A 19377-nucleotide genomic window follows, 5' to 3' on the forward strand; every position below is an offset into this window, starting at 1 on the left:
TCCTAGGCTGGCTCTATGCACAGAAATATGAGAAGAAACTCATCTTCCTCATTATTTTTGCACCTTCTGACTTCCTGTACCCAGGGCTCACCTGTCAGGTGGAACTTCATTCACTTAATGAATTACTTTGGCTTTTGATGAACTAGACTTGGAAAGTATCACCATTCATCACTTGCTTCTTCGGGAAAATATGTCCTGATGTCCAAGAGACCTGCTTACAAATTAACTCCAGGATGGGTGCCTAAATAGGGGTCCACCTGAATAGACTCTTTGTTTTCCCATTGTCCCTTCATTCTCCAGTTTTGGTTTGGAATGGAGAAATTTCTTAGGTTGAACCAGAAAGAGACACTGGAGGTTGAGGCTTTATGTGGTAAAATTTATGTAATATCAGAGCATGCAATGGAGAAGACACTGATGACCCCACAGAAATACCTTTATAGGTCACAACTCTTAGAAGCCTAGGGATGAGCACCTAAATCCTGACCACATCCCCCAAGGCCCTGTGTGGTCTTGCTCCTCTTTCCTCTCCAGCTTCACCTCCTCTTGCTTTGCCAGGTCCTGGTACTGTGGTTGCTTCATGCCTTCTCCAGACAGGTAGGGCCTCTGTACATGCAATTCCAACCTGCAATATTTCCCTTCCGTCTGCTGTTTCAGGCTGCCCACTACCGAGTTGACTTTTCTCTCACCTTCTGGAGATTTCTGCTCCAGATCACTCCCACCTAAGTCAATGTCCTTTGTTTCACACACTCATGGATTTATATTTCTTTCTGATGGGGTGCAGTTGTATACTTATTGCTGTGACTATTTTGTTTAACATCTGTGCCCTCTAACTGGAAAGCACATCGAAACAAGGACTCTTTTGGTTTGGTTCACCGTTTGTATCTCTAGGGGTTGGCATTCATGTTTGGGACATAGTAGGAATTCAGTACATTTTTGTTAAATGAATGAATGAATGATAAGAGTGACAGCTTGTGCAAAAGATGGATATATATCCAGAGCTCATTTTTCAATGCTACATTTACTCTTTAAAAAAGGAGACAGTAGGTTTATAGAGAGAGCTCCTGCTTCCAGGCTCAGCTTCTCCATCTCTTCCCTGGGGTTTCTGTGATATCAGGAGTCCACTAAAGGGCAGAGTGAGACTGTGAGCTCATTCCACAGTGGTTAACTATTAATAAATATCTGTCATAGTTTAACAAGCCTAAATTCAACTAGAAAGGAAAAGCCTCATAGTGAATTTCTGTGAAGCCAACCTTAGAAAGCATAGCTAGATATTTCTTTTTATAAGTGCCAAGAATATGTTTACTTAAAGTTTGCTCTTCTTGATCTCTTGATCTTCTCCTCTGCTCCCATTTCCTCCAACTTGTTGATCAGTACCACTGATGCATCTGTCCCACTGGGCATTTGCAAAGTCCCTTCTAGGACTCAGCACTGCCTGTTGTTGGGCAGGTACCAACAACACCTCATCTTGGTTCCCAAAGGAACTACCTCAACAATTTCAGGAAAGCTGTGGTGGTTAAATAAAAATATATGAGAGTCTGCTTTCCTTTGTTATTTTTCTTTGATCAACTGAGAATCCCTTTGAACTAAGAACAAGGAAACCTTCAACACCTAAGGATGAGAAGAGATACAAAAGAGAAGCTGAGTTAACAGAACCCTAATCAAAGTTAAATGTAGAAGTTAACCATTGGATTTAGACTATTATATATGTCTACTGGCTGTAGATTTGGAGATATAAGAAGTTCACTCAATTTCTTTTGAAAATGCGGAAGAAGGCTTATGAGGGTGTATTATGTTTTCATTTATCTTGCAAAAACCTTTCTGATGTCTCCTAGGATCCTGTGACATGTCAATTTGTAACAGTATCAGATATTAATGTCCCTGGATACCTGTTGCTGAAGAATTGCTAAGGCATGTGTGGAGGGGTGCTATGGGAAGGACTGACACATAATTTGGCTAAGCCAAGGGAAAACCACAGTTTTGTGTTTGCACCATAGCTGTGAAGTGTGAGTCTGGAGTCTGAGCTCAGGATCAAATTGTCTGCTTGGGGACAGTTGAGATTCTTTGCTAGGGTTAAACTGGGAGATTGTCAAGGGTGGTGGAGGCGAGGTGATATAATTAATTCACTGAGGGGAAAATGCAGAAGGAAGCAAATAGCTCTTGCTTTATTTTTTGATATTGAACTCAGGAAAAATGAAGAAAACAGCAGGCATTTTAGTTAAGTAAATAGTTTTAAGTTGTAATTTCAGGGAGAAGAGATGTATTTCTCAAAGGTTACAGTAAACATTATAAAGAAGTCTGATACTTCAACTCTTAGTTCATCTCTTGTCCAAGATTGCTTAAAAATTGTAAGAAAATTTCCCAGCTTTGGAGAATGCATTTTTAAATGTCTTCTTACATTTCATTGGTGAATATTTTTCAAGAATTTCATTTAGGTGTGTTTCAAACAAAATTGTAACAGCTGGAAATTGAAACTATGATTTTCTCCATGCAGTGAAAAAATGTGCATTCACACATTCATTTAATAAGCAATTGACAAGGCTGTGCCCTATATATTAGGGTGGCTCTGGGATTAGAGAATTTTAGTGAGGAGTATGACCAGGTCCCCGTTGTCACGTATTCTGTGGTCACACTGAGGGAACATATATGGAAATCAGAAGACCTAGTAGAGTATGATGTATGTTTGGGTAGAGGAATGTGGGGAGAAGAAAAATCACTCAGAACTGGAGTGGAGGAATAGTAAAGATTATTAGAGTCCAGCAAAGACTCCTTAGAGGAGATGGTGGTTGAGCCGAATCTACAAGGTTCACCAAGGAGTTTGCCAGGAAGGATGCTACAGGGAAAGGGACCAGCATAGAACTAGCACACAAAGGGACGTGAGAGAGCCTTGTGTACGGTGAGATCCTGAGAAGGCCAGGTGGACTCAGGACTGGGCTGGAGGTGGGCTGGCCAGTGCAGTGCCCGTGGGGATCTGGTGGAAGACAGGCTGGAAAAACACCCCAGAGAGAGATCATGAAAGGCCTTCTATGCCAGGCTAAAAAGTGTGACCTTTATCCTGAAGGCAAAGGGCAGCCACAGAAGGATTTTAAGTGCCAGGGTTATACGATCAGAAACGTGTTTTAGAAAAATCATTCTGATAGCTATTACACATTCTAAATGAAGACAAAACACCTCCATAAAGCCTCTGAAGTATTCTAGCTGGTTCCTGAGAAAGGCTTGTCTATAATTCTCGCCATTTATCCTCTTAACATAACACAGAAACATTATCCCCTCTGACTTCTGGCTAAGTAGACACGTCAGGATCTGGAGAAGTGGGCTTGGGGTAGGTTTTACATTTTTCCTAGCAACCTGGCACACCCAGATAGCCCGACTACAAAGGAAACCTGACCTCCCCACAGCATAGGGGTGTCTGCACCAGTGGCCACTAGAAAGACTGGAGTGTGCCTGCACCCCATTTAAGAGTTGAATGCCATATTCTTTCAAGAAGATGTGCTACATGAGAAAACAGACAAGAGAAAAAACAGAAACCCTTAATATTTAACCTTGAAACCAGGAAACCCTAAAATTTAACCACCTCTCAACATGACCTGTACAGTCCTAGGCAAACTTTGATCATTCACACAACTTTCAAGGCACAATAGAATTGACTCAGTATTGAAAGATAGTGGTTATCGTTGACCTTGATTTTTGAGTCTAGGTACATTCTGGGGACAAAGACTCTATCTCTAAACACTCAAGGAGGAGAGAAGTAAAGGTTAAGGAGAGAATGTGGCCTGAAAAGATGGAGTCTCAATACAGAGTTGTCAGTGATATGGTTTTGAAGCAGGGGTGGTTTCCAGCTTGGTTTCTAGCAAAACAAGAGGGTCCACAACCTTACGCGTTCTTTTGCCCTGGCAGTTGAAAGTTCATCTCCCTAATTAGGAGTTTTGCCTCTATGACATAAAGAACCCTCTGACTGACAACCCAGTTTATTTCTACCTGCTGGCCCACTGCCACGGGAAGTGCCCAGCCCTTGTGATGTAAATATCAGGCGCTTTTGGGCATTTTGTTTTTGCCTCCCTCAGAATAGGTTTGGGGTACTGGTAGTCCTGGAGGTGGAGAGGGAGTTAGGAGGGGAAGAAAAATGGGAGTCGGGCTTTGACCTGCCAAGGAAAGAGCCCCCGCTGACACGGTCAGTCTGACCCATTGAATGGTCTGAATACGATAAATGCCGCTTTATCCTGCCTTGAAAGGCACGAGATAGCGCAGTCTAAATGCCTGGGCATGCTTAAATAGGCGACCAGGGATGTTTGAGTTGAGCGTGTTTGAAATCTGAGCTCTCTGACAGCCTGGGAGCTGTCACAGGTCACCTGCCTTGCTCCGCTGGGACGGGCCCAGGTCTCACAAGAAATTGTCCGTAGACGAATTGTAGTACAAATTCCTTTCTTTGTTGGTTGGCCTCTTTCACTAGACCATGGCCTATAAAATTTTGTAAAAACAATTCTTAAATATTATTTGAAAGGGCAAATGGCCCACGCTGAAAGGTTTGACAGTTTGACATATAGTGCATGGTTTTGAGAGCTCGCAACCTGAAAAGTGCGGCCAGGATTCCTCCCCAGCTTGTTAGAAGCCTGGTGTTTTTTAAGCAGTGTTTTGTGGCCGCCCAGAGTTCCTCTGCTCCCAGCCATCTGACAGGCCAGGAGTCTGCTTCAGTGATCTGAAATCCTTTTAGACTCATTTGTGAGCGAGCAGGAAAAGGAGCTGGCACCTTTGAATCCGGCATCCGAAAAGAACAGGACCAGGTAGTGCCAATTAAGGAGCCATGCAGACGATCAGATCAAAGCAGATGGCGGTGGAGTCTTCTGATAGCGCCGGAGCCAGTGCCCAAAGAGAGAGGAGCCCAGAGTGGCACTTCAGTGAGGGGGCGAGGGGGGCTTTGAGTGGCCCGGTCTCATCAGAGCCAGGGAAGTCGCTGGGAAGTGGCTTTCTGCATTAGAATGTGCGTGTGCGGCTCAGCGCCCACGGGCTGCCTCTGCATCGCCAAAGGCCATTTTCAGGAGCCTCTGGCCCCTCAGTCACTGGCCTGCTAGTTAATTGCCACACGGACTTCATGACACATGGGCAGATAATATGACATTTTCGGTTTCTGTCACTAGCAAACGCCACAACGTTGCTTGCACTAGTTGCTAAGAAGCTGTCAGAACCCATTAGCAATTGGCTAAAGTCGCCCTATGGCATTTCCTCATAGCATCAGCAAAACGAGCATAAATCACCCACTGGAGCCTACTGCTATCCTAATGAGGCTGTAAGCTTGTTTATGGACTAGCATCATTTTTATGATTATTTCCACCTTTTCAGTTTGCCTTCATTTGGCGGCAGGAGAAGTCAGCTCCGGGAATGAAGTCACTGCTGACATTTTACAAATGTGGTTCAGAGCCGCTGCCTGCTGCCGTGTGGTCGGCCGGCGGTCCTCCAAGTTTGTTTAGTGATCTTAAAAATAAAAAAAGGAAATAAATCCTCCAGAGACCGCAGAGAAGTGACTGTATCAAATTGCAGTGTGGATGGAAATGTGCAAGGTACAATTGACCATTGAGACTTTCCTCTGAGGTGGAGACGTTCCGAGATCAATTTTCCAGTTTTAGAAAGTGGAAGAGGTTAAACAATTTATTAAGATCTATGAAAGCGTTTGCTTTGAGAATCGTCTGTTTTAGTATGCTCTCCTCCTTCCCCGTCCTCTCCATTTCCCTAACTTGTGTCAGGAAGGAGCGGGGTTTATTGTTTTAGGCTTTTCTGAACATGCACCAGTATTTACACTGGATTGAAAGCATTTGCTTCCAATGAAAATCTTGTCTTAGATTACAACCCAGCAGTGTAATTTCCCTCCCAGATGGGAGTAAAGTAGCTGTATTTGCCTAAAAACAGTAGGAAGAACAAACTGAGCATTAAGCCAAGGCTGTTTTTGGCTTGAGCTAATGATGTAATAGAAACCTTTTATTCGAGAGAGGTCACTGCCAGGGACTGAAGGGGGTGATCTGGCTCTTGCTTGAAAGGTTTCTCCATTGTATCTACATAAGTCTTCACTTAAAAAATTCTGTTCCTAATGCTTCTGCTTTCATACAGCAGAAATAAACAGGAAAGGTTCTGGTGAGTGTTACCCATGGAATGCAGAAAGCCTTCCTCTCCTAATGGAGTATATAATTCAGGTGCCCTTAAGGCACGCTTTCAGGAATTCTTTTGCCTGAGGTAATGGGAAGCTAAGGCTGCTTTAAGGCCTTGATTATCTATTGATGCACAAAGCTGGAAAAAAGTCATCTCCTCTGGATTATAGTAGATATTTCCATAAATTATCAATGAATTCTCTTCGAGGCAGGCACTAAGCATTGCCTGTTAAATTAATCTGAAGGGGTTTTGAGATAGAGAGAAAGGCAATTTTTTTTTTTTTTTAAGGTGGAAAACAGTCATGGCGAGGTGATGAAAAACTGTGTCCTTAGGTTAGAAGCTTTTTAATCGATGATCTAGTAATATGTTTCTTTTCCTTGGTTACCTTTTGCATATTGAAAGTGGATTAGCCCATTGAAATTTTAAATGCTGTTGAGTTGTTTTCTTTTCTCATGTTTCTTTAATGAATTGTTATTTTATATGGTGAATTGCTTCTCTGAATAAAAAGCCTCTTTAAATATTGGACTTTCAAAGAATTTATTAGGCAAATCCAAGGGGACTCCTTATAAAACACTTGGTTATGCAAATACAGGATCCTGTGAGGTGGCAGGAGCCCTGGTTTAGGGATGTGGGTGCCTGGCCCTGCCTGGACCACCAGCCCATCCCCCTTGGGCGAGTCACCCAGAAGGTTCACAAGTACTTTCTTCATTTCTACCATGAAGGCTTGGGCATTGTGGGTCTTTATGATCTTTTTCACTGCGAACACAGCTACAGTTCTGTGGGCTTTTCACAGAATATATGATTTTTGTCAACAGACCTTTGAATAAAATTAAATCATGGATTTTAAATTGATAAAATCAGTTAAAATGTTTGAACTTGGGGAAACTTCTAAAATGGTGAGGGATAGGGAGGCCTGGCATGCTGCAGTCCGTGGGGTCGCAGAGAGTCAGACACGATGGGGCGACTGAACAACAATAAATTGATAAACATTCAACAGGAAAGTTTTGTATTTGTGGCATATGCTGTAATCCTAGCAGAAATGTTAAAATCAGTCTCTTACTCACCCAACAAAGTTTTTAAATGTCAACTCAGTCAAGGTAATTTGGGGGACAGTTTTCTTTTTTGGAGGGATGGGGAGAGTTTCCTGAGGGAGCTCTATTAAGAGCAACAAATTAATGACAGGCTAACTACTTTAGATTCGACTGAAATAGCTTAAATCAAAATAGGGAATTATTTAATATCCTGTGATAAACGATATGGAAAAAAACATGAAAAATATATATATGTGTAACTGAGTCACTTTGCTGTATAGCAGAAATTAAATGCAACATTGTAAATCAACTATACTTCAGTAGAATTCTTTTTTTAAACAAAAAATTCTTTTTGTGTGTAGAATTTAGATAAAAGAAGCTAAGAATACAGAAATTCATGAAGCAATATGAAGGAATCTGAGGCTAGTTTCCCTGTATGGATTTGCCAGAGTTCTTTGGGCCATGTGGATGGGTGAACACAGGGAGTGTGTTAGCTTATTGCTAAGCCTTGTCTCTCTAGCTCTTCTTTCTGGGCTGAGATCAACCTGTCCCTCTCTAAAAGCCAGTAGCTTCCACCGAGAAAGCTGGGGTACTAGTCTGACAAAAGCTAAGCTACTTTTTTTTTTAGGGCAGTAACTTTAGTCGACTGTTGTTTTCCTTTTTAACTTTAGTGCCTAAACTTCAAGTGTTTACTTTCCAATTGTACCTTTTGCCTTGTTTTTTGGACAGTGTTACTATATAGGCTGAAAGTTCACCTTTTTTTCCCCTTATTCAGTATGCCATTTTAAAAGGAACACTACATTTTTGATTTTGTGTCACAGACCCCAAAAATTATCTAGAAGAAACAACTTAAATGTTGTGACAAAAATCAACGGAAAAATAGGATCCAGTGTGCAGGATTATGTAAGCAGGTGACTTTTCAGTGAGAAAAATGTAAATCTAGAAGAAATTTCAGAAACTGCCTGGATTATTAGAGGAATACAGTCCCAATGGACTATTAATTTAACATCACTTAGTTGATTTCAATAGTCATTGTTTTCCAATAAAATGATTTCAAGAGTTTTTCCCTTATTATACTTGAGGCTCTCTTTCTATGACAAGAAAAATTATATTCTATTTGAAGCATTCCTATGTTAAACTGCTTATATGATGGATTACCTACATTTCCACAGCCTACTTTAGTCTTAAGATAGATCACTTGCGGAAACAGTTGATATCGTAAATGTATCTTCTCACAAGTTGACATCAATGACTTTATGTGGGAGTTGGATACTCAGGCAGGGACAGCACCTCTACTCATGGCTTCCACCATATTTAACTCCCCAGTAGAAGTTACACTTAACATGTCTCCGCTATCCACATGTGAATAGTTATCATAGCAACAAAGCTGCTAAGGAGATTGGGTATTCCCCTCCATTCCCTTTAACCTTTCCCACTGTTCCTTGGAAGAAGTTCCTTAGACCTGACTACTTTTGAGCCTAGGCCTTGTTCTTTCTGTCTTGATAAAAAAAAAAAAAAAAAACAGTACCAAATAAACTATGAATCACTGATATTGCTCTTTTGGTTTTGTTTATATCCAAAGGCATTCTATTTGAATAAAGCATGTCAAGGTAGCATCAGTCAAAATTTGATTCACTATGTTTGCAGGTGATGGCTTGGACAACAGTGTAGCTTCCCCCAGCACAGGTGACGATGATGATCCAGATAAGGACAAAAAGCGTCACAAAAAGCGTGGCATCTTTCCCAAAGTAGCCACAAATATCATGAGGGCGTGGCTGTTCCAGCATCTAACAGTAAGTGGATTCTAAATGACATATGTAAACTAAATATGGACAATGAACCAGTTTTGATAGAAAAAAAAATGGGGAAGAATGATCCCTCTGGACTTGGAATATTTCATAAATCACTGTGTGCCCACAGTTCTTACGAAAGTGTTAGCACTTGCTTCCTAGATCCATACCCCAAATGAGGAGTTTTATTTGAAATTTGCTATTTCAATTTTGCTCACTTTCGTACATTATAAGGTTTAGGAGATCATGAGCACTTGTAATTTGAAGTATGTATGTTAATGAATGTTGCTTTTCTCAGCGTGACTCTTAAGTACCAGGAACCAGATCCCACTAAGAACAAAGTCAGACAAACCCCAAAGAGAAGGACTTAATTTCTTCCAATGCTTTACAGTGGACCTTTATGATGACTGGTCTGCAGAAATTTAAATCTTGTTGCAATGGCAGGATGCTCACATAATTTGCGTTTAAGTGGTTTGAATGCACTGGCTGCCATTACAAAATGTTCATCCGAGTCAGAGCTGCACAGTGAAAGTTGTCCCTGTATTTAGAACTGTAAAGGAAAACAGCAATATAGAGTCAGCCCTTCCTGTGTAGTCCCTAGTGACTTTTCAAGCCGAGTTAACAGTTTATATTGTCTGTGTGAGTATTGCTGTTTTCACTGCAGGAATTCTCCTGGAGATGTGAGAAACTGGAGATTTGAAGCTTTATGCTACTGAGGGGTTTGTTTTGTTTGGTTATTGTTGTGAATGGATTTCATGTTGAAAACACTTACAATATTTTGGTGGATGTTTTTGGAAGTGCATACTTATTTAAGGACATCTAAGGAAGAAGATAACATGAAAATTTATGGATAAAGTAATATGTTGAAAATCAAAAAGTTGTTGACCTGGAGGATTTTCAACAGTACAGACAAAGGGTGGAATTTAGGCAAGTCATAGTACAGACTAGCCTAAAATGAATGAATGTTAAAAATCTTTTTTTTTTTTTTAAATATTAGGAGCAGACCTTTTGTGACTATTTTTAGGTTAGTTTGCCTTTCTTAAAGTCATTTGTTTTTCTTCAGTATCAAAGTTTATTCTCCATTGTCACTAATGTGTCCAGACCTGTTGACCCTCACATCCTTGCCCACTTTCAAACCCATGTTCCTCAGTGATTTACACTGATACAGGGAGACAAACAGGGGATGTGGGAGGCCATGCTGGTTCGGCTCCTCTGGATAGAAAATGTGCCTTCAATAACACTCGAGGCTATAAATTAATCCCAGTTGTACAGCATCCCTAAAATAAATAAAAACTGAGAGCAGCAGGACTAACTAAAAAATAGTTTCTTTCCTTTTCTTCTTCCCTGTATGATTCCAAACAGTAACTAGACCATGCTGAAAGTTTTGGAATCAGCTTTGAGAATAATACTGGTAGTGAGTTGAAAATGTAGATGGTTTAGCTGATTTTAACATCATATTAGGTTGACCTAAAACCTGATTTGGGTGCCATTTCTTGCCTGACACTTGCTGCATTTATGTGGATGGTATGAGATCTGCCTTTTGAAAGTTTGCTGTTGAGGATTATCGACCACCACCAAAGCGGGGAGGGAAGGACTAGGGTCTAGAGGGCATAGCATGAAAAATAGTCCAGCATCTAAAGTCAGCAGGAGATAAGAAGTGACAATTGGGCAAAAGTGCTGATGCAGCCATGTTGATGTTTCACCGCTAGAGCTAACTGACTAACCTCTGGATGAGTGGGTAGAGAGGACAAAATCAGGTTGATCCTGAAGTCACAGCCAAACTCTATTTTGTATACTAACAGAAAAAACAGATAGACTTCATCAGCCTCTATTTCGATCTGCAAAGGACTTTTGGCTTCCCTTGAAGCTGAGGTGCCCCTGAATAAAATATAATCAAATATTGGTTCAGACAGAATCAGGAGAGAGAGAAGCAAGTTCTTTTATTCATCCACCAGATTTCTTGGTTTTCTAGGTCGTATCCTTGTGAAGAACCTTGCCAAGAGCTGTGTTATTAAAAAAAAAAAAAAAAACACTTTTTAAATAGCCAGCATAACTTTACCTACATTGCAATGCTCTTTGTGGTCCATATATTATTGGGGCAGTTGCAATAGAAATTATTCATGAACTATCCAATTTTGTGGAGGTCCAGCTAACTTCCTTCAGGCCGGGGGTCGGTGCTGGCCTGTACCACTACCCCGAAGAGGGAAACCCATTTGTTCTAGTCTCCCTGGCATTCTAGGAATGTGTGTAGACATTGTCTCCTGGCTTCCATTGGATGTTTCCACCCTCCTTCCCCTCTCCACTGCCATCTACTCGTATAAAATATTGGTAATGATAATGGTCTCTAAAAGGTAAAAACTCTCATAATATCATCTAAAACAGAAAACTGAGAAGAAATATTGACATTTTCTCCCTCTTTCCTTAGCCCAATGAGAAAGATCCCCCTCCATTCCTCTTCTCCAATTGCTAAAGTAGATAGATCTCCAGTTACAAGGAATAGCCTTCTCCTTGTCTCCTTATACTGGAAGGAATGCACAAACTGTTTAGGTAACATTTAGAGTCAAGAGCTGATTATAATAAGTGCTATGAAAAAACCTATAAAGAGAGTTTTATTATTATTTGTCCAAATGTAAGTAACTACTGTTATCTTAGTGTTAATTCTTTAGCAAATTTATTTCAGAGTCGGGAAGGCTTTTAGGGAGGCACGATTCAACTGAAAGACTGTGTACAAATTTTAGAGGATCACATTCTTCTATATGATTAATGCAACTTAACCAGGAGATTCTTTCTGAAGTCTTGCTAAATATAAAAGAGCAATTGAAACTCTGGCTAATTAAAACAATAGCAATCGCAGTTTATTAGCAAATTGTAAAAACTAATCTTTTAAATACCAAAACGCATATTATAAAACCTCACACACCTTTTGGAAAGCAAATTACTGTGTTTTTTTTTTTTCTTTTTAAAATAAATGGGTCAATCTTTTCATTGAGTGTATTCAGTTTAAAAAAAAATCTGCCTTTGAAAGGGCTTTCAGCATTTGTTTGTTAGGGGAGTAGAAAAGCCCTGAATTAAAAAAAAAAAAAAAAAAACTTTCTGGATTTTCACCCCAGCTGCATAAGAAAAATGTGCCTTTCTGAGTTGGCTGCAGGTAGATTTAATCAGTAGCACATTTTACTACTCCAAGGAGAGAACTAAAACTTCATTCTTGGACTCACAGTCTCTAGCAAGCTAAACTGGACATACTTGTGTATTATGAAGACAATAAAAGAAAAAGGAAACAGATTTTAAACTTTGGTGCTGATGGGGTAAAAGTAAATTTCAGTGATGTGAATTTCCAGTTAGCCAGTTTTGATAACTAGAGGTCTCCTAAAAAAAAAGAAAAATATTGCCTGGAATTGAGAAGAGTAACATTATTTAGATAATGAGATAGAATTCGAAAGAAAATGAAAGTATGTATTAGAGAAATGCTTGCATTTGCCTGAAGACAGATCACTGCGAACAATTAGAAAGTACTTAATATTTGGCTGTGAGTCACTATATAGTCACGATCAGTTCAGGGGCATATACCACATCAAGATATTTTTCCTTCCTTAAGGGTATTATTCCAACTGTAAATATAACCTACTATGTCATAATGTTTAAGCTGGATGTGTTTTGCATATTACTGGTTATCTTGCTACTTAGCATTACAAAGATACATGCCTAAGGGCTAGTAAAAATGAGGAGAAGGAATAAATACAATGTTTAAGGTAAAAAAAAAATCAAGTCTGTTTTTCTACCCTAGCATGTTGTACACACACACACCTAAAATACTGCAATCTTAAATAAAATCTAAGTAGAAAAGCAGTTAATATTATTCTTATTTATTTAAAATATGCAGTGACATATTTTCCTGTATGGAGCTATTGTGTGCCCTAGGAATCCTGAGAGTTAGGGAAAGTGGAAGTTGTCAAAATGCATACTTGTGAAGAAATCAGACAGGGGGTGACATATTTGACTTTCATTCACATTCTCTTGGATTCCCCATCTTTTCACTGATCTTGAGGATTCCATTGGGTACTATAGAGACAAACTTCGTTTCTACGTTATATACACATTTTGCTGTTTGAGTTTGTTTTCTTTCTTTCAACTTTTAGCCTGAAATTTTTTTGTTTTGTTTTTGCTGTAGCAAAATTTATGTCTCAGTTTCTGATTTATAAGACTTTCCTCTCAGTGTGGATAAAGCCAAAGTGAGGGGTTGTAGAATCTTCCAGGTTGAGAATTGCGTTGCCATAGAAACACTATTAGATGAAAAGTGCCCTGCGGGTCCGCCACTCTAAGGATGGAGTAAATGGAATTGAATTGGGAATTGAATGCTCTAGAAGAGACAGATGTTGTTTCATTGGTTTTGCTTTTGGTAACAAGATCTGGTGGAGCCATCTTAGTGTCATATCTCTGCTTGCAATTTTGGAAGAATTGCTCTATAAACATTATGAATTATTGTTACAATGAAAAAGTACTTCTCATTGGTATCCCATAATGCATTTTGTTGATCAAGGTGAGTGGAAGGTCAAAAGGCAGAGAGACGTGCCTACAAGGAGGTACATGGTTAGGTAGCAGATGGAATTTGCTCCTCTCCTCCCATTTCTATTTCTTTTCCTATCCCTCATCTCTATTCTTTGCCAGTTTTAACAGTGAATATTCTTATTGTGCCTTCCCAGTTAGCATCCTTCAGCTACCATTAGCCCTAAGAAGGTAGTGAGGCAGGAAGACTATGTTCTTGAACTTTTGTCTGAAATGTTAATCAGGGTAATGCAAAGTATTTGGGGAGGATGGTCCAAACAAAGTCCTCTGTGTTCCTGTGCCTGAGCTAAGGAGGGTGGCTTGTAAGGCTGGCAGCTAAATTTTTTCCTTTTTTTTTTATTATGTGGTATCTACAGATACTTTATTAAATTAAGATGCTTGAAAACTAGTACTAAGAAGTGAGATTTCTGTTCTCCTTTCAGGTGCCTGTGTCCCATATCAAAAATGAGCTTTCTGAAATTCATAAGAATATCTTCACAGTTCTTACTTTTTTCTTTTGTGTGGTTACCATTCACCTTTCCAGGCTTTAGTCATGATGATGGTCAGAGCTTGGCTTTGCTGAAACTAACACAGGCTTGGATGACAAATCCATCTTCCATTTAAAAGATCTCTGCTACTTTGGAGATTGTATATTTCAATTTGGTTAGCCAGGATCCTAAATATCTTTTTCCCAGTTGAGAATCATTTGTCTCAGGAGGAAAATGGAATATAGATTATTTAATTACTTGGCGGTGATGTTGGAATGTCCTCATTCTTCTGCAGTATACATCATATAAGCTCTATTTTAATAATGAGATGAGTGGTTTCTAGATTCTGGGGCAACTGCTTTTTTCTTTTTCTTAGCTGGTTATTGAAATCCTAATGGGATGGGTGATGAATTTTCTTAGGTCAGGTAAACTGAAAAGGCTACAGCTGGAATTCTTCACCCAGAAGAATCGGAGTTAATACTAATGATCATTGTGAATTAGAAGATCAAAGGCGAAGCATCAGCCTGTTCTCCAAGTTGCTGCCCCAGAGGCCATTAGTGACCTGGTAGAGCTCTCTCCCAGCCTCTTGCACACCTCCTTGCCTCTGCCCCAGCCTTTCTTCACCATCCTAGTTATGCACCTCTGACCTGGGGGAATTACAGTCCAGTCCGTTGATGAAGAGGGATGGGGAAAAACAATCAAAAGGGAAAACAAAAGTCCAACTTGAAAACTGCTCATTTATCCAGGTACATAGGACCCCTAAGCAGATGAACTCTGACTGGGGCTCTGTGAATTTCAGGGTGTGATTGAGATTTTTGTGCTCAAATGGTTTATTCATTTCACAGATGATTGGGGCCTTTATGTGGTACCTTATGTGAGGGACTTTTGTAGTATCTTGATGGCAATTTGTCAGATTATTTTAAAATTTTTATTTGTTTCCAAGACTAAGTTAAAAATATGCTATAATTTGGTTTTCTGATATACTCTTAATTGGGTTGATTAAATAAAGGATTAGGTTCAAAATGGAAGTGCTCATATAAGCACAGTTTAAGTTGACGGTTGCTGATGCATATAACTGTTGGAACACTGGCTGGCCATTTACACTTCAACACATATATCAATATCATGTCTTCCGATTCCTCCTGGTGATGATATATTTTTGAAGGCAAAATACCAAACTCAGTCAATGAATGTGCAACTGCTCCTCCTTAATTTATCTTTCGAGTTAAAATTGGAGCGTTACATACATATGTGTGAGTGTATTCGCTAAACTAGCTCAGTCTAGCCCTTAGGAATTTTATGTAATATAAACTTGGCTTTTAACTTTCTCAGTGTTTAAGATTCCTAGTGAAAGTACTTTGGTTTAAAGAATGGAGGTTTGATGGAGAGAAAATCCAATGGTTTTGTTTTAGAAAGGATTCCAGTGTTTTAGTTTGGTCTGACTGGTTGGTTGTTTGCCAGTAGAAGTAAATCTCTATGTCATGGAATTCAGGAGATTTCACTTAACTTGAAGCATCCTCCGCACATCTCAGTCTTTCTTACGGAAGTGTGATTATGATTCTGTGTACATATGTGTCCCTATGTGCTTGGGCGTTTTTCTGTCAGACAAATCTATCTGAACCCCTGCCATCCGTACCAGCACTTGTGGATAACTGATCCATTTTACTTGTTTTAATCCTCTAAGTAGCTGTGTTCAAGCTATTTAGAGGATTTTTTTCTGAGGAAAAAAAAATGATTTTTCTCATTTTTCTGTTTCTGCTGATGGAAGCCAATGCCAGAGGGTAAGCAATGACCGGAGACCACATTTGCAATGGTCACAAAATTCTCTGGGTTATGGGCCAAGCTTACCTGAGCTATGATTACTAAATGACATCATTTTATTAAAGTTCCAAGGTCGTAACAATAGTGACTGTGCAGAGTCACATTAAAATGACTGTTCTAGACAAGCATACTCGTGTTTCAATACTGCTGGTCCTTCCATTTGCAAGTCCCAAGCCTGGTAAAGGTGGCTTTTCTCAATGGATTGGATACTTGGCTCAGTTGTGTAGGAGCAGGAGAGAGCCCAAAGACATTCAGATAAGGCATCCATTTCTTGGTGGGCCTATAGACAGCCTCCAAGAGCAAAGGAGCAGCTAAAAGCATGATGCCAGGAAATTGTCTAACATTTCAAAAACCTTTTAGTTTTTGTGTTTTCTTGCTATTGCAAAATGCCTTCACTCAGCAACTGATAGCCCAGGAAGTGTGTCTCCCAATACAAGAAGTATTTATTGCTCTATCTTCAGACACTCCAAAGAAAAGATAGGCCTCACATAACTTAAGGTTATAAATGCAAACACCTTAAGTTGGTTCATATTCAAATGAGACATAAGTTACTTAGTTTTATAATGGATTTTTCAAAATATTGGGAAACAGAAAGCTTTGGTTTGATTTAAATAACTTGCTTGCATTTGAATGTCCTTCTGATATTATCACTCCAGAAAAAAAATGAGGCAATAGATATATGAACTTAACCTTTTGGGTAAATTTGCTTTTCAGTTCCTAATATTCTGCCATCAGTGTTTGTCTGGTTTCACATTAACTTGTTGCTAGCAGCCCCTCAGAGCACTCTCCCGTGACAGGAATGACCTCTGAGAATTCGGTGTCCTAGGAAGTTCTTGGGACATCCAAAGGCCACGAGATGTAGTCTGTTAATCAGAACGCTCATCCTAAGAAAGATCAATGAGTGGAGAAAATTTCTATTGCAGTTTATAGAAGTTTAAGAATAATTCCTATCTCTTATTTAAAGAAAAGTCAGTTTTCAAACTTCTTGGAGGAGGAGCTCCACAAAAATGGCTTGATGTCATTCTTAAAAAGAAATGATCTCCTGCCTGCATAATGTTACTTGTTTTTTTACTTGTTACTGAATTTTTAAACAACGATCTATTGATTGCTTGGCTCTTTTGACACTGGATCATTCTGTCTTGTTAAAAGCTAAAGGAAAAAATTGATCAAAAGGTTAAATAAAATTATAATTTGTGTTTCTGTGGTGCTTTGAACACAGAATTTAGCTCCTTGAAGATTTTTTTTTTTTTTTTTTTTTTGCCTGTCACATGTTCAGGACGCCAAAGAGCTATGTCTTTAATTTGCTTTATGGAGATAGAGGAAACTGCTTATGCAGCCCCGATTACTCTTGAAACTACAATCCAACTGTCGTTTCTCAGCAAAGAAGGCTGCTAAACCCTGGAGAATTAAGCCACCGCTCTGGGGTATGACACTGAGGTCTGATCATTTTAAAGCTAGTAATAACCAGAATCCTAAAATTCTTATGAATAAAATGTAATTTTAGTAATGTTTCCATAAACAGTGGTAATGGTGGCATTTTAGTAGGCAGTGACATTAGTCACATCCAAATTGCACCACATTGGCTTTTAAATTACTCCACCTGTCTGTATGAATAGAATTTTCAGTGTAAAAGCAGAGAGACAGCTGCTGCTAATGTCTCCTTCTCCCTGTGCAGATAATGCTGGCAAATCTACATGCATAAAGGACTGGTTTGTGATGTAAAATGGTACCTGACCCTGCTGGCTCCTGAGCTGCAGAGAAATACCTTTAATTACCAGTGGCTGTGTTTAGTTGTTGACATGAAAATGTCAGCTTCCAGGGCTGTAACCTCAGGTTGACTCCCTCTAGTCATGTCACCCACCATACACACTTTTCCTTCCACCCACATCCGTAGTGAGATGGGTGTTTATCTTGATGTGTTTCAGAAACATGCAAGGCATTAATACTTAAAAGGAAAACATCTAATACTATATGAACTTGATTGATGATCTTTCCATTGGAGAACTTTTTTAAAGATTAGTGGAATCTAGTTCTTTCTAGCCAGAATGAAAATACGGGAATCCGTTTATACCTTCAAAAGGCTTAACATCATTCATCTGATACAGATACACTTGCTCATGGGAGGATCATGGCAGGCATTTCATAGAGCAGAGCAGGTGAAGGATAGAAGGGCTTGAGTCTACCACTTTTTTTTTTTTAACCATATACCCAGGTTTCCTGTTGATACAGGATGAAGCCTTTTCTGGAGAAGCCTGTTTGCTCTTGACCTTTTGGTTCTGGTCTATTGGAACAACTAGATCGAAATAGGAGTGGGCCAGCCAAGAGGAGCCTCCTGTTTACAATGCCTGTTGCCAATGATGTATTTGGCAAAATGGTAAATAGAAGATATACTTGTCTGGCTCGTTTGCAGGCATTCTTTTTGACTTCTTTCACACAACTGGTGTTTTTGTGTTTAATTTAACAAGGAATGAGTAGTAAATGAAAGCTGCTGCCTGAAATCCCACTGTGAGCGTGTTTTGCACTTGGCTCCCCAGTGACAAGGCAATTTGTGAAATTATGTGATGGAGTAATTAGATGAAGCCAGGGCTCCTGATTGTTGCCATGCATATGTGGCGAGGGTTTGTTGCGAAGAGGGAGGGAGAGGGAAAAAAATAGATTATTACCCTGGCAAGTTGGCTCAAAGCTTCTTCATTTATTTGTAAACAGAATATTTAGTGACCGCATAGGAAGTAGCTGTAATCACCAGCTCATAAAGAAACCACAGCAGAGCTTTTGGGTTTTTGCAGAGTGCTCATGTAAAATTTAAGCTGGGAGGCAGAATCCCTGTTAATGTAATTAGGATCTAATTTACCACCCTTTGCACACAGATGTAATAATGTCTAGATATTTATTCTATCTTTAAGCACGTTACGTATACCTCAGTGCAGCAGTTACTGAACAGAAACAGGTGTGAGCACTTCCCTAATTCGTTTTTACACTGTAAACACATAGCAATTTAAGGGAAATATTTACCAAAAACGAGGGGAAGGAATGTCTGCAAATGAGGCAGTAATGGACAGTTGCCCTTTATGTACTGATGGATTTCTCAATGGTTAAGTAAATTAAAGCAAATGCTAGAAAAATCAATAGGCCAGCATAGTCTTGGTTTTGCCTCATAGACTTCGGGACAGAATGACAGATGTGGTGTCTATGACCCATTTAAGTATTAATGCCTGAAAAACTGCTTCTGCATGCAAGGTTATATAGGCTTCGAAACATTCCGCTATATTACATTACAGACAATAATATTTTTAAGTATATATGGAATTTATACATTTCAGGGAGGTTGTTCTTACGTGAAACATTTATACTGGAAGATTAGTTGTTGCAATAGCACCATAAATCAGTTTTGAATGTTCCCACACGGAAACATCTTCATAAGGCTGTAGTTGAAAGGTAAAGATGATGTATATCAAGCTTCCATGTCTCGTGAAGTGAATATGCTCCATAACACTCTATGTGGAAACCAAATTAGATTTAATTAAGGGGTAGATGCTCAGAGCCTTTGGGGAAAAAAATCTGTAAGAAACC

General features: G+C 39.4%; 1 protein-coding gene across 3 annotated transcripts in view; it reads left to right on the forward strand.

Annotated features, from left to right (window-relative positions):
- The window catches only part of MEIS1 (Meis homeobox 1), a 142761-nt gene that overhangs the window by 72016 nt on the left and 51368 nt on the right, over window positions 1–19377 (forward strand). For all 3 annotated transcript variants that reach the window (XR_011569314.1, XM_019970409.2, XM_019970407.2), the window contains one exon: window positions 8814–8959. Coding sequence is in view for 2 of the 3 variants with exons in the window: in XM_019970409.2 (XP_019825968.1) it covers window positions 8814–8959 (146 nt within the window). In the remaining variant the exon portion in view is untranslated. The remainder of the gene's footprint in view (window positions 1–8813; window positions 8960–19377) is intronic.

This window comes from Bos indicus, chromosome 11, assembly GCF_029378745.1.
Source record: "Bos indicus isolate NIAB-ARS_2022 breed Sahiwal x Tharparkar chromosome 11, NIAB-ARS_B.indTharparkar_mat_pri_1.0, whole genome shotgun sequence".
In the NCBI taxonomy this organism is placed as follows: Eukaryota; Metazoa; Chordata; class Mammalia; order Artiodactyla; family Bovidae; genus Bos; species Bos indicus.